The sequence below is a fragment of the Furipterus horrens genome, unplaced genomic scaffold, assembly GCF_987537825.1.
Source record: "Furipterus horrens unplaced genomic scaffold, mFurHor1.1.pri manual_scaffold_5, whole genome shotgun sequence".
Lineage (NCBI taxonomy): Eukaryota > Metazoa > Chordata > Mammalia > Chiroptera > Furipteridae > Furipterus > Furipterus horrens.
In genome coordinates this window covers 110,296,490-110,311,521 of record NW_028327175.1, presented here as the reverse complement: position 1 = coordinate 110,311,521, position 15,032 = coordinate 110,296,490, and the positions used below count along the sequence as shown (strand labels likewise).

At 39.0% G+C, this 15,032-nt stretch overlaps 1 protein-coding gene across 1 annotated transcript in view; it reads right to left on the bottom strand.

The window, feature by feature from the left end:
* Nucleotides 1-15,032, bottom strand: part of GRIN2A (glutamate ionotropic receptor NMDA type subunit 2A) — a 406,311-nt gene that overhangs the window by 99,545 nt on the left and 291,734 nt on the right. Inside the window, 1 exon segment of the mRNA XM_090277023.1 lies at nt 14,168-14,282. Within this exon segment, the coding sequence (XP_090133149.1) occupies nt 14,168-14,282 (115 nt within the window).

The following is a 15,032-nucleotide window of genomic DNA, read 5'->3' as shown; positions in this document are numbered from 1 at the left end:
TCATCTGGGTTGTTACAGGCCAAAATCGAGGTGTAAGCCAGGCTGGGCTTACAGCTGGAGAGTCTGGGAAGAACTGACTTCTGAAGTCATTCAGGTTTTTGGCTGAGTTCAGTTCCTTGAGGCTGTAGGACTGAAGTTCTTGTTTCCTTGCTGGCTATTGGCCAGAAACTAAACTCAGCTCCTATAGCTACCTGCATTCCTTGTCATAGGGTCCTCTCAATTCTCAGATCCTTCTCAGGCTCAAATCTCTCTGACTTCCTTTACCATTGTTAGTTGCAAAAATCTCTCTACTTTTAAAAGGATCATGTGACCAGGTTAGGCCTACCCTGATAATCTTCCTGTTGGTGGATGTGAAGTCGACTGAAAATCCCCTTTTGCTATTTTAACAAAATTACTGAAGGCATACCTCTGATACTCATGGTCCCACTCACACTCCAAGGGGAGAAGACTATAGAAGGGTGAGGGTTGTTCAAAACACAGAGCTATGTTTTGAACTCACTGAACTCTTCCTCAGATGGGCCTTGAGCACTCTTGCCTTCAGTGTTCCTCCTGCATGTAATGGTCTTCCTACACGTGTTCAGAAGTCCAGATCATGCTTCTTCTCTGAGACCTTGTTCAAATGAGCAGTCCTCTATATATATAGATACTCTTGATCCTTCTCCCTACAGTTAACGTATCTCCTCTCTAAATACCAGAGTTTTATCTTTTATGGCACACTTCACACTATCTTGTAGTTATGAGCATTTCCCAGTGCCCTATTAGACTCTGAGTATATTAAAGGCTGGTCCATGTCTTATTGCCACCCTGTATGATTACTTGCATATAGTAAGTATTTAGGAAATTTTGTTTAATGGATAAAATATATTAAATATATGAAAAAATAAGAGTCATATATCCATAATTCAACATTTAATAATTCAATACTTATTCAAGACTCACCAGATAACAGGCCCTAAACTATATATATAAACATTTTATTTCGCATTGCTACTATCTAATTCAAAGTATAACAAGACTCCAATTTCCTTATTTGCTTTTCTCACATATCATTTCTCTTAAGCATTGCTACTAAGTAGTGTATTGCAAAGGAACAAAAAAGCCTAAAGACTACAAAGCAAGAACTCTTGATAACTAGAATGACCTAGATGAAACCATTCTGTCAGGTTTTCAAGGAATAAATCTATGCCCTAAAACAGTAGCTCTACATCCTTAACAGACATAAGAATCACTAGGGGAACTTATGAAAAAGCAGAGTCAGAAATTATTATTCTCTGGGTTTGAGGTAGGACTATGACTTTATATCTTTCCCATGAAGCCCAATGGAACACACTTATAGAAGTCCACACTAAATGATGTTTCTCAATTAGGAATGTTCATAAAAAATGTTTCCATTCATTTTTATATCCATTCTACAAATATTGAGTCTCAGCTGTTGAGCACCAGAGATATAATGGTAAAGGAAAAAGTGAAAACCTGAAAGCAAAAAAACATAATTCTTTCACTCATAACCAGAATTCATGCCTTCATCAATAGGCTGCCGTTGTTTTTCTAAGCAGAGTAAGCACATAGCAGAAGCCATAATATGTTTCTCTACACCTGGAGAATATGTAAACAATACATTTCCTTTTCAGCAATTTACACAACTGTTCTACCAATTGTCATTTACTGGTCTCAAGTATAATTTTCCTCTATTTTTATTTTACATAATCATTGGAATGTGTATATGGAAGCCAAGTACAATGTTTGCATAAATATATCAATCCTTTAGCAGAATGAACATTTTTACAGATTACTGATACTACACACCAACACACACACACATATACACACTTGAAATCTTCTGCACATTCTCATGTATTCTGAAGACTCACTTGGTCATCCTGGGTTAAATGTGGTAGCAGAGTCATGAAGGGGTAGTTAAAATACAATGATGTAGAAGGGATGGGAGTTAGAGAATTCTATAATGAGAAATCACATTAGGTAATAATTGCATCCATGCATACACCATTGTTGGTAAAAGCCTAACTAGATCTGATGACTCATTGATGTGCCACAGTCAGACCTATATACCCCAGAAACCAAAATAGCTTCTCCTAAGATATCCTTTATCATACCTGTTCTTGGAATATTTTCTTTTTTTAAAAGTATATTTTATTGATTATGTTGATACAGTACTCCACATTTTTTCCCTTTGCTTCCCTCTGCCCAATACCCCCCTTCCCTCCAGCAATCCCACCTCCCTTAGTTCATGTTCATGGGTTATGCATATAAAGTTCTTTGGCTTCACCCTTTCCTATATTATTCTTAACTTTCCCCTGTCTATTTTGTACCAAACAATTATGCTTCTTAATCCCTGCACCATATCCCCATTTCTCCCCCTTACCCTTCCCAGCTGATAACCCTCTAAATGATCTTCATATCTATGATTCTATTCCTATTCTGGTATGCTTAGTTGGATTTTGTTCTTATTTTTTAGATTCAGTTGTTGATAGTTGTGAGTTTGTTGTCATTTTAATGTTCATAATTTTGATCTTTTTCTTAAGTAAATCCCTTTGACACTTCTTATAATAATAGCTTGGTGATTATGAACTCCTTTAGCTTTACCTTGTCTGGGAAGCACTTTACCTGCCCTTCCATTCTAAATGATAGCTTTGCTGGATAGAGTAATCTTGGCTGTAGGTCCTTGCTTTTCATCACATTGAATACTTCTTGCCAGTCCCTTCTTGCCTGCAAAGTTCTTTTTGAGAAATCAGCTGATAGTCTTATAGGCACCCCTTTGTAAGAAACTCTCTGCTTTTCTCTTGCTACTTTTAAGATTCTCTCTTTATCTTTCACCTTTGGCATCTTAATTATGATGTGTCTTGGTGTGGTCCTTTTTGGGTCTAGCTTGTTTGGGAAATTCTGTGCTTCCTAAACTTGTATGTCTATTTCCTTCGCCGAATTTGGAGAGTTTTCCTTCATTATTTTCTCACATAAGTTTTCAATTTCTTGCTCTTCCTCTTCTCCTTTTGGCACCTCTATGGTTCGGATGTTGGCACATTTAAAGTTGTCCCAGAGGTCCCTAAGCCTCTCCTCATTTTTTTCAATTCTTGTTTCCTCATTCTGTACTGGATGACTGTTTTTTTCTTCCTTATGTTCCAAATCATTGATATGAACCCCAGTTTCCTTCCCTTCACCATTGGTTTTGTGTGGATTTTCTTTCATTTCATTTAGCATAGCCTTCACTTCTTCCCTTATGTGTTTGCCATACTTAAGCATGTCTGTCAAGCCTGTGAGCATCTTTATCACCAGTATTTTGAACTCTGCATCTCTTAGGTTGGCTATCTCCTCGTGGAACCTTGATCCATTCCCTCTTTTGGGCCATACTTCTCTGTTTCCTCATCTTGACAGGCTCCTGCTTTTGTTTGCCTCTGTGTCTTAGGTAGAGCTGTTGCTCCTGTTACATTGTAAGGGGCAGAGTCTTAGATATTCATCAGTAGAGGGCCACCTGTTTCACCATGTTGTGGTGCTGTTTGTGGGGGAGGGGTCTAAGAGGGAACAATGCCACTTACTCAGCACTTGCCCCATTTCCAGGCACTTCTCCCACTTCTGTATGGGACTGGTGCCCCTCTAGCTGCTGCCCTGGCTGTCGTTCCCAGAGTGGGTGGGTCTGAGGATGTTCTAGCACTGTGGCGGCGGGCCCTTTAAACAAGTGGACTCTGCTGAAAGACCAGCAGTTTCTTCCTCTGCCTAACCCCCACTGCTTTTCACAGTCAAAAGAAATGAGGCTGTATTTTCCATGGTGCTGGGACTCTGAACTGTGCGTCTGGTCTGATGCTGGAAGTTTTCCCCAGGTGTCCCTCATGACTTTTTAAAACATGTGACTGCACTTTCCGCTGGCCTTCCACTGCTGCTGCAGCTGCTGCCACCACCTCACAGCATCCTCTCTGCCCCAGCTCCACCCCTCCTACCTGTCTGGATGAGTATTTATCCTTCATATCTCTGTTTGTTGGACTTCCATGCAGCTTGATTTTCTGGAACTTCTGGTTGTCTCTAGTTGTGAGGTAGCTGTATTCCTTCTTAGTTGTGGAGGGAGATGCAGCGTGTCTGTCTAGGTCTCTATCTTGGCTGGATATTGTTCTAGGAATATTTTCACTGGCATCTACTTCATAATGCACAAGACACAAGGGACAGGGTACAATCCCCTTCTTTAATGAGAATAATTGGAAGATGAAATTGCTCTGTCCACCAAAAAGACAGGGCCTGTGAGATGTGATAAATACTTACACCCCAAGTTCCAATTAGTTGAGTTGGATGGAATCTGCTGTACCAAGCGAGAAAAAGGAGGTGGGTTTCATTCTCCAGGTAGATGGAACTCCCTTAATTTCTCATCTAAACCACGCTTTTCCTGCTACCAGGATGATGTAGTGATTAGGAATGTAGCTTTTAGGGTCAGGCAAACCTCTTTTCACATCTGTTTCTACCACATACTATAGCTGAGGGATCTGAAACTGATCATTGGCTGCTCTAGACATGAATTTCCATTTACGAAGCAGGAATAATAATATTGACTTTAGATGAGTTGTTGAATTGACTTAATGAAATTATGGATGTAAAATTCTCAGCATAGTTCTTGGTATAGAGTAGCTCTTATTAAATAGTGACTGAAGTCATCACTACCAGCAGATTGTATAGAGGCCCTTCTATGCACCAGAAATAAAGCCTGATGGTAGAGCCCAAGAAACAGATGAAAGCAACAGACCTATTCCTGATGGGTCTCTAGTCTAAGTTAAGATGAATATGCAAGCAAACAATTACAATGCAATCTGTTTACACTCTTGGGAGTTAGTGCACAAGTCTGTAGAAATGAAGTGGAAAGGACTGAATCCACTTTGGATTATGTAGATGTAGAACCAATGGAAAGGCTGTCTTTGGCAAGAGGGAAAAATATTCAAAGATACAGGAACATCAGGACATGCTATGCATGAGCATATGACAACTAAATATGAGGGTCTGGGGGATATTTAGGGAATAAAAATAAAGCTTTCTGTACTGGGACACAGGAAAATGACCATATTTGTGAGAGGAAGGTGATGACTTTGACTTTGGACAAGATGAAGTTGGTTGGTGGACTGTTTATATGGGCACGTTCTGCAGGCAAGTCTGGCAGTCGGGAGATTTGGGTTGGAGGGAAGGATCACAGTGTAGAAGGCAGCTGAGACCAAAGGACACAGTGTGAATGCAGAGTGGTGAGAATGAAGAGGAAACAGACACACCAAAGCAAAGGGAATGGGACACTAAGTCCAGGAAGACATACTTATGGGTCCACCTTAAGTCTTCTGGGACATCTTTATCATCTTTAATTAGCACCTCTCCAGAAGGGTTGTTTTTCTTTAATATTTCTAGTTTTTGCCCTGGTTATGATTGGAGTCAAAACTTCTAAACTGCTTTTTAAAATCTTTCTTGCTCTGGCTGGTGTGGCTCAGTTGGTTGGATCATTGTCCCATACACCAAAAGATTGGAGGTTCTATTTCAGATCAAGGCACATACCTAGGTTTCAGGTTCAATCCCCCATCAGAGCCCATATGGGACACAACCAATTGATGCTTATCTCTCACACATAAGGTTTCTCTCCATCTCTATCTTTCTCCCCCCCTCTTTAAAACCAATAAAAATAATTTTTAAAATTTTTAAATATTTCTTTAAGTCTCTCTTTCTGTCTCTAAATATATATCCTTTTTAAAGCTAGTCTGTTTGTATGTGTGTATATAGATATATACAGTATATACACACATTTATTTTTCTGTTTTAAAGCTAGTGTCACCTTAAAGTGATAAATCAAATTATTCCCAAATCATTTTTTTTTCAGGTAGGTTATAAGAAATTGAAGAAATCCAATCTATCACTCAAGGAACAATAGCAATGTACCTATCCTCATTAAGATTTCCCCAACTTACCAAGTCAAATTCACTCCTCTTTCCCCAGAGGTGGCTCAGTTATGAGCTACTTGAGGAAAGAAATGGTTTCCTACTCATCCTTTCAGCAGCCCTAGTGCCTGCTGGGATGTTGGCCATAGAGCTGGCACACAAGGATATTAGTTGCACTGTCCTGGGTTAACAATTGGCTAGCATCCTGGTATTGTTTTCAAGCATCTCTGGGAAGCATTGGACCCACCAAGCTCCAAGGCAGAGCAAAAGCATTGAAGAAAAGGAGAGACAACAGGCACTGAAGCCCTGGTTTGCAAGAGAAATCCTGCTCAAAACTGTGTCTGCCAAACACAGGCAGGCACTGTGCAGAGCATTGCAATAACCCACATCAGCCATGCACCAAGGCTCAGCAGAAAACAAATGCCCCTCTATGGGCTTGTCATCGTTTGCAAGACACCCTCATTACATGCTGCTGCTTATAGTGACGCCACTGGGTGACCTCAGAGATGAAAAGAAATTGCCTCTCAGTCCCAGAATAACAGACCTCTCCTTCTGCAGACCTTGCCCTCTGCTGGCCTGCTATATCAGTGTGTGCTGCTCAGGGCGCAGATTTAAGGAAAACATGACTGGTATTTACCTGCTCCACTGGCTTCCTCTTTCTTTGAGACAGAAGCACAAGGAGTTATTTCTGAAACACTGAATCTCCTGAGTGCCAAGAGAGTAGACCAGCTACAGGAAGCATTTGTACAATCTAAGCTCAACTCAGCAGCAATTCCCCAAGCTGCCTTTTTGAGAAATTGCTGTATTTCATCAGGAATTTGAAGGAAGGCACACAAAATATTTAAAGGGCATTTTCTGTATCTGGTCATGGAGGATATGAATGGCAGCCTCCTTTTATGCAATGTTCTCACTTGCCCTGCGGTGGTCTCCCTGTAAAGAGGCTCCTGGACAAGTAAGAGAGGTCCAAAGGCAGCAGGCAAATTTCACAGGGATGAGCCAAGTCTGACCCAGGGCTGGTTACATCCATTTAGGGATAATGGTTTTACAGCTCCAGAAGTGATCCTCAGATTGTGTCACTTCAAAAGGTTAAAAAATAACCCCAAACTCAACAATATAGGCAGAAAGGTTCAAGTTCTCTACTTCCTATTAAGGATACGAAAAAAACTTAAGTTGCATTTTGGCTTTGCATATGTAAGGTGAAAGAAAAAAAAAAACAGAACCTGAAGGATGAGTAAAAGAAGGTGAGGATACAGGAAAGCATTATGGACACACACACACAAATGCTCAAAATCCCAGATGCATAAAGAAACCCTCTTAGTACAATGGTATGGTCAGCCACGGGGTTTATAAGAGGGAAGAGAGGAGGTAACAAGGGACAATTAACTAGAATTCAATGTTTCCCTCAAGCATCACAAAAGTATACAGAATTCCATTCCACCTCCCTCCACCCAAACTAGAACCTAACTTTCATGAGAACAGAATTATTTTTATTTTTGTTTTTCTTGTTCACCGATAGATTTCAAACCTCAAGAATAGTGCCCTACATATAGAGAGTGCTGAATAAATATTTGCTGAAAGAATGAATAAACAAAGTTGTCACTCAGTCCTCAGGTGTACCACCTAAAGGAAAAATAAGAGTAGATGTTCACTAAACAATGGCTAATATTGTTATTATCAGTATTCATTTCTGGGAGTTAAACATGAAATTCAGTAAACGTTGGTAGTTAATTGTACTGGGTATCTCAATTTGAGTGGTTTCAATTTTTTTTTAAATTAAGGTACAATTACATGGAATGAAATAAACATCTTGTGTGTTAATTTGATGCATTTTGATAAATGTTCAAGATAGGGAACATTGCCATAAATCCAGAAAGTTTCCTATATCCCTTTCCTGTTAATGACTCTCCACAAAAACAGCCATTGTTTTGATATCTAATCCCACAGACTAGTTTTGCATCTCCTTGAACTTCACATAAGTGAAATCATACAGTATAATCTTACATGTCTCACTTCTTTTGTTCAACATAATGGTTTGGAAATTCACCCACATTGTTGTGGGAATTATTAGTTCTTTCTTTATCAATGAACAGCATTCCATTTTATGAATATACCATAATTTATTTCTCCATTTCCCTGTAGGTGGACATCTGAGCTCTTTTTTATGTTTTGTTATTATGAATAAAGTCACAATGAATATTCTTATACAAATATTACTTTCGGGTATATGTTTACATTTCTTTGCAGTAAATACTTAGCAGTGAAATTGCTGGATCATAAGGTTTGTGTACATTTAACTTTATAAGAAACTGCCAAACACTTTTCCACAGTGGTTGTAAGTTTACATTCCCACCAGCAATATGTAAGATATTCAGTAGCTCCATATCCTTACCAACATTTGTTCTTCTTTTCATTTTAGCCATTCAGTGTGTAAAGTGGTACCTCACTGATGACAATGATGTTAAAGCATGTTTTCATGCTTAAGTCAATTTCTTACTTTTAATTGTCTTTTTTCTTTTCATTAGCAACTTATAGTTGTTCTTTACATTTTCTGAATATGAGTCCTTTCTTATATATACATTTCAACTACTTTTTCCAGTTGTGGCTTGCTTTTTTTCATATTCTAACAACATCTATACACAAACAAAAGTTTTGAATTTTGATGGAGTCCAGTTTATTAGTTTTACTGTGTGCTTAATGACTTTTGCATTCTGCTTTTCCAAATCACAAAAATATCCTTTCATATTTTCTTCTATAGACTTTATAATTTTATCTTTTACATTTAAGTCTGAAATTTATTTTCAGTTACTTTTGTGTATAGTGGGAAGTCAAGGTTTATTTTTCTCTTTACAAATATCCTATTGATCTAGTACCACTTAGTAAAAAAATTTTCCTTTCCCTTGTGTCATAATTATTCATCAAAATAATTTGAGGAGAAGAGACAAGATAGCAGTGTTGGCAGACATTGCTCACCTCTTCACACAACCATATAAAAATTACAACTAAAATATAGAACAACCATCAACCAAAACCACCAGAAATCAAGTTCAATGGAAGTCTGACAACTACAGAATTAAAGAAACCATATCCATCAAGATGGGTAAGAGGGGCACAGATGTGGAACAGGCTGATCTCTCACCCATATGTGGTAGATAAAAATTTAGGAGGGATATCACAGGGCTGAGGAGTCCTAGCCCCACACCACACCACCCAGCCCAGGGTTCCAGAGCCAAGATGTTAAGTTCCCACGGGTTCTGGCTGCAAAAACCAGTGGGGATTGAGTAGGTGAAAGAAATGGCTAGAGCCCCAAGCATTTTCTCTTAGAGAACCCACACACAGACTCACCTACTTGGACTCAATCCCTCTGAATTCCAGCACCACGGTAGCAGCTTGAAGGGCACCAGTGGTGTACAGGGAGGAACTAAAGTGTCTCATATCAAGGTGAGCAGAAGCCATTGTCTCTTTTCTAAACCCTCCCCCCACACAGAGCTGGCAAGCTGGTGCCACATCTGAGACTCCATCAACCTGGCTAACATTGTTTGACCCACCTTGGAGATCCCCGGAGACTCTACCTAACCCAGCTTATGGGCCCACCAAGCTGCTTTTCCATATGAATAGCTGGTCTTGGCTAATGCTTCACAACTTCCTAAATCCTATCAAACAAGCAACACCTGGCTTCAGTGAGCTCCAGGCCCAGCACCAGCAGCAGCCAGCCTAGCTTCACAGCTTGCCTTCCCCTGGGAATCTCCAAGCCCAGCACAAGTAGCAGCCATTTCAGATTGCTTTAAAACTCAGGCAGGGTGCCCCAGGAAAAACACAGATTGGAGCTGACCTTGGCCTGCACCACCCGGGAAACCCCAGGGGCAACACACCCAATGGACAGCTACAGATCATATCAGTGAACCACCACCCTTCTTCCCCTGCACAGCTGACCCTCCACAGAGTGCGGAGGTTGGTGGTTAGTGGTCACAGCCAGTCCTTAGAGCTGACTGGCCTGAGTAAATCCCTCCCATTGATCTGCCAACAGCAACCAAGGCTCAAATATAAGAGGAGGATGTACTCAGCCCACATGAAGGGTGCACCTCCAGTACCCAGCTTGGGTGATATGGGAGGCTGGGCCACTGGAACCCACAGGACACCTACTATATTAGTGTGGGGAACCACTCCTTGTGGTTTAGGGAATTGTAACCCCGGCCTGAGCATGACTTGCTGCCGGCACCCTGGCTGTGCTTGCCTTTAAGTCTCAACAATGGCTGCATGGGAGACATATCCGAAAACCATTCAGAGGGTTTAAGTGGGGATTGGATTTAAAAATTATTAATATGCTTTAGAACTTGCTCTGCTTTCCTTTATTTTATAATTAGGTATAAACAATCTCTAGCAGGGAGTATTTGAAATCTTGTACCTAGTGCCAATGTGGGGTCAAAATAATAGACCCTGGCACAGACTGTTTGTTGTACCCGCTGTACTGGAACTTGTAATCAGTTATTGTTGATTGTAACCTAGGTACCTGAAAGCTATTGATGATTTATGAATGTTGATCTTGTATCTCCCATGCATATCCTTCTCAATAAAAAGCATGAGGGATGAAGGTCTAGCTGCTGGTCTCCACTAGAGAGGCAGTCAGTCACCTTCCTTCCCCCAGACATAAAGAAGTGTCCTGGGTAAAAGTTATTTCATAGGACATAATAAAGTGTCCTAGGTAAGAGTTTGTTCCACCATGGTCATGAAGACTCTGCTGGACAGAGCAGCTTTCAACTGAGCCTAGGGTGTCTGAGGCACCTCCGCCTTATATTAGGCCATACTATCAAAATACAGAGTCAAAGCAACTCTACCCAATACACAGAAACAAACACAGTGAGGCTGCCAGATTGAGGAGGCAGAGAAATATGGCCCAAATGAAAGAACAAAACAAAACCCCAGAAAAAGAACTAAGCAAAACAGAGATAGCCAACCTTTGAGATGCAGAGTTCAAAACAGTGGTGATCAGGATGCTAAGAAAAATGATTGAGTACAGCGACAAAATAAAGGAAGAGGCAAAGCTTATGCAAAGTGAAATAAAGAAAAATATACAGGGAACCAACAATGATTGGAAGAAAGCTGGGATTCAAATCAACAATTTGTAACAAAAGGAAGAAATAAACATTTCCCCAGAACAGAAAGAAGAAACAAGAATTGAAACAAATGAAGAGACAATTAGAAAACTCAGGGACAACTTTAAACATACCAATATCTGAATCACAGGGGTTACAGAAGGAGAAGAGAAAGAGCAAGAAACTGAAAACTTGTTTGAAAAAATAATGAAAGAAAACTTCCTTAATTTGTGAAAGGAAATAGACATACAAGTCCAGGAAGAACAGAGAGTCAAAACAAGTTGGACCTAAAGTGGACCACACCAACACACATCATAATTAAAATGCCAAAAGTTAAAGATAAAGAGAGAATCTTAAAAGTAGCAAGAGAGGGGCAGAGAATTGCCTACAAAGGAGTTCCCATAAGACTATTGGATGACTTCTCAGAAGAACTTTTGCAGGCAAGAAGGGGATGGTAAAAAGTGTTCAAAGTGATGAAAAGCAAGGAGCTATAACCAAGATAACACTATCTAGCAAAGCTATCATTTAGAATGGAAGGGCAGATAAACAGCTTCACAGACAAGAAAAAAGCTAAAGGAATTCAACATTATCAAGCCATTATTACATGAAATATTAAAGAGACTCATTTAAGAAAAAGAAGATCAAAACTATGAACATTAAAAAGGTAACAAACTCATACCTATCAACAACTGAATGTAAAAAAACAAAAACAAAAAAAACTTAGCAAACAACCAGAACAGAGCAAAATCATAGGTATGGAGATCATTTGGAAGGTTATCAACTGTGAGGGGTAAGGGGGAGAAAGGAGAAAATGATGCAGGGATCTAGAAGCATAATTGGTAGATTCAAAATAGACAGGGGGAAGTTAAGAATAGTATAGAAAAGGTAGAAGACAAAGAACTTATATGCATGACCCATGGACATGAAATAAGAGGAGAATTTCTGATGGAAGGGGGATGGTGGGGGGCAAAGGGGGAACAATTGGGACAACTATAACAGCATAATCAATAAAATATACTTTAAAATAATTTGAATGTATATTTGTAGATCTATTTTCATTATTTTATCATCATATAATGTGTTGGTTTTAAGGTTTTCATAGATAAACTTCATCAGATTGAGAAGTCTACCTTCTTTTTCATGAATGGATATTGAATTTTGTCAAATGCTTTTTCTGCATCTATTCAGATGACCATATACATTTCTGCCTCATGAATCTTGCATTCCTAGGTTAAACCCCACTTATCCATGATTCTCATATACTGCTGGATTATGATTACTAATATGTTGAAAAACTGTGTAGATTAGTGTTATTCTTTTTTTAAATGTCTGATAGAATCACAGTGAAGCCACTTATACTAGAGGTTTTTCTTGTTGTTTAAATGGAAGTGTTTTTACTTATGAACTAAATTACTTAGCAAATTTAGAACTATTCAGATTATCTATTTCTTTTTGTGTCAGTTTTAGAAATTGTGGGTTTTAAGTAATTTGTCCATTTTATTTACATTGTCCAATTTGTTGGCATACATTTTTCATAATTTTTAAAAATAATTTTAATGTCTATAGGATCTGTAATGTTTGTGGTGATATCCCTTCTGAAATTTTAGTATTAGTTATTAGTATTTGTGTGTGTGGGTTTTTTTTTGTATGACCATTTTTGCTAAAAATTATGAGTTTTCTTCTTTTTTTCAGAGAACTAGCTTTGTCTTTGTCAATTGCCTCTCTATATTGTGTTCTACTTCCTTGATTTGTATTCTTATGTTTATTATTTCCTTCCTTCTACTTCTTTTGGGTTTCCTTTGTTCTTTTTCTAGCTTCTTAATGTACATCACTGACTTTACATTCTTATTACTTTTCTTTTCTTTTCTTTTATTATAAGCAGTTAAAGCTATGAATTTCCCTCTTGGAACATTGTCTTTATTCTTCCAATTTAATATGCCATGTTTTCATTGTCATTCTATTCAAAATACTTTGTAATATCTTTCTGAATTCTTCTTTGACCCATGGGTTATTTAGAAGTGTGTTACTTAACTTCTAAACATCTGTTAATTTTCTAGATATATTTTTGTCGTTAATTTTTATTTTAATGCTATGTGGTAGAAGAATGCATTCTGCATTATTTCAGTCTTTTAAAATATATTTAGACTTGTTTTATGTTCCAGATTAGTCTAGTTGGTGAATTTTCCAATTGCACTAGGAAGAATGTGTGTTTTGTCACTATTGGATGAAGCACATGAAGTCCTTCAAAGCTTCATCATTCCTGTCTGGGAATCTGTCATTAACCCCCACCCCACCCCGCCAAAGTTAATGCTTCTGTTGCACAGTATTTTCTTTTGACCCTAGTTAATTATATGTGCAAAGTGAAGATAAATCTCAAGCTGCTTAAGTAGTTTGGAGACAATGCATTGCTTGTCAAAAAAGACAAAGTAACAATACAGGCTTCCTTTTTGGTATTTTTTATTTCACTCTTTATGTGATATTGTGGTGACTAATTTGAGAGTTCAGTTATGGGGGAGCAGAGCGTGCCACTTGGACAGCTATTGCCATTGTGTGTGTGCCATCATCTGTAAAGCCCTGTGCGTTTGTCCCTCTCTGACTCAGGATAGGGCTTGTGTGGTACATGAGATAATTTTTTCCTGCAAAGCTATTTTTTATAGTTAATATATATGTACTAGAAAATGTACTTTAAAAGAAATATAACCTCCCTTTCCAATGCTTTATAGAAGTGACACACTTAAATTTTGGAAATTAGTTAATTTAAAGTATAAGACTAAGTAAATGAAAATACAGGGATTTGTCCATATGGTTAAATGTGTAAACATGGTACACAATTATGGTAAACAAGGTTTAGGCAACATTTGGTACTGCAATAATGTGAACAAAACTCCATTGTTTTGAAATTATCCTAAGCCCTTCAAGGACCCTCCCTCCTGAGATTTGAGAACCCGACATAGATAGCAGCTCACAATTACCACAGTGTACCTGGGGGACGCATTCCAGTCACACCTTACTGTATTTGTCTGCCTTGTTCCAAGAAGGTTCTGCCCCTGGCCATGGAATGGGATCTGGAGCAGCTCAACGGGAATCGATTGGGCAAAAGAAGTCGTTTGAGTCCTTTGTTGCCCAGGCTTTCACCCCTCCCCTGAGTTCAGCACACAGAAGGACACTCACCTTTTCCCACTCTCGGTCCTTATTCAGCACAATCACCACTAGCCTGGGGTGCACCTGATAGCCTTCCTCAGTGAAGGACAAGTCTTTGCCATCCCATGTCACATTGACCATAAACCTAGAAAGAGGAAGAGAAAAAGGTTTTAGGGAAGAATCAAAGAGGAGTCAACCAAACGAGTGGATGCCACCATCAGCGTAGCTCTGAAAAAGTGTAACTTACAGCACCGTCACCCATCTCCAGAGCCTCTATCTGTGGAAGTATTAGCACACGTGCAGGCACTGCTAACTGGCAAGGCACTTTTCTCCATGAGCCTGTACTCATTCTCAGAATCCCCAATCCTGTACAGGCTTTAATAATTGACTATACTTAACACACGGGATTGAGTCTTTCTGTCTTGTCAGACCCTTTTATCCTTGTTCAAATGACTTTCTTACAGGAGGATCTGAAAGCATGTTCTATTATGTTTTAATAAGCTTCCCTAAAGGAAGCACATAAACTCATAAACCACATGATACCCAACTTCAAAGAAATGACTTCCCATCTATTCATTATTCAGTCAACCAGTATCTATTAAGCATTTGCTACATGCCAGGACTCAGTTAGTTGGTTGGAGTTAAGTAAGGAAACATACGTGATCCCTCTGCTCATGAAGTTTATAGTCTAAGGGAAAGTACAGGTATTAACTGATTAATTACAGATGGAGGACAAGTGCTATAATATTAAGCTGGGTATGCTGAGTGAAGGTGAAACAACAGTCATCAGTTGGGACTTCTGTAAAGAGGTACAGCTTGCCCTGCAGGATGAGTCAGCTTTAACTAGTAGGAAAAGGCATAAGCATGTTCCAGGCAAAGGGTTCAGCCTGTGCAA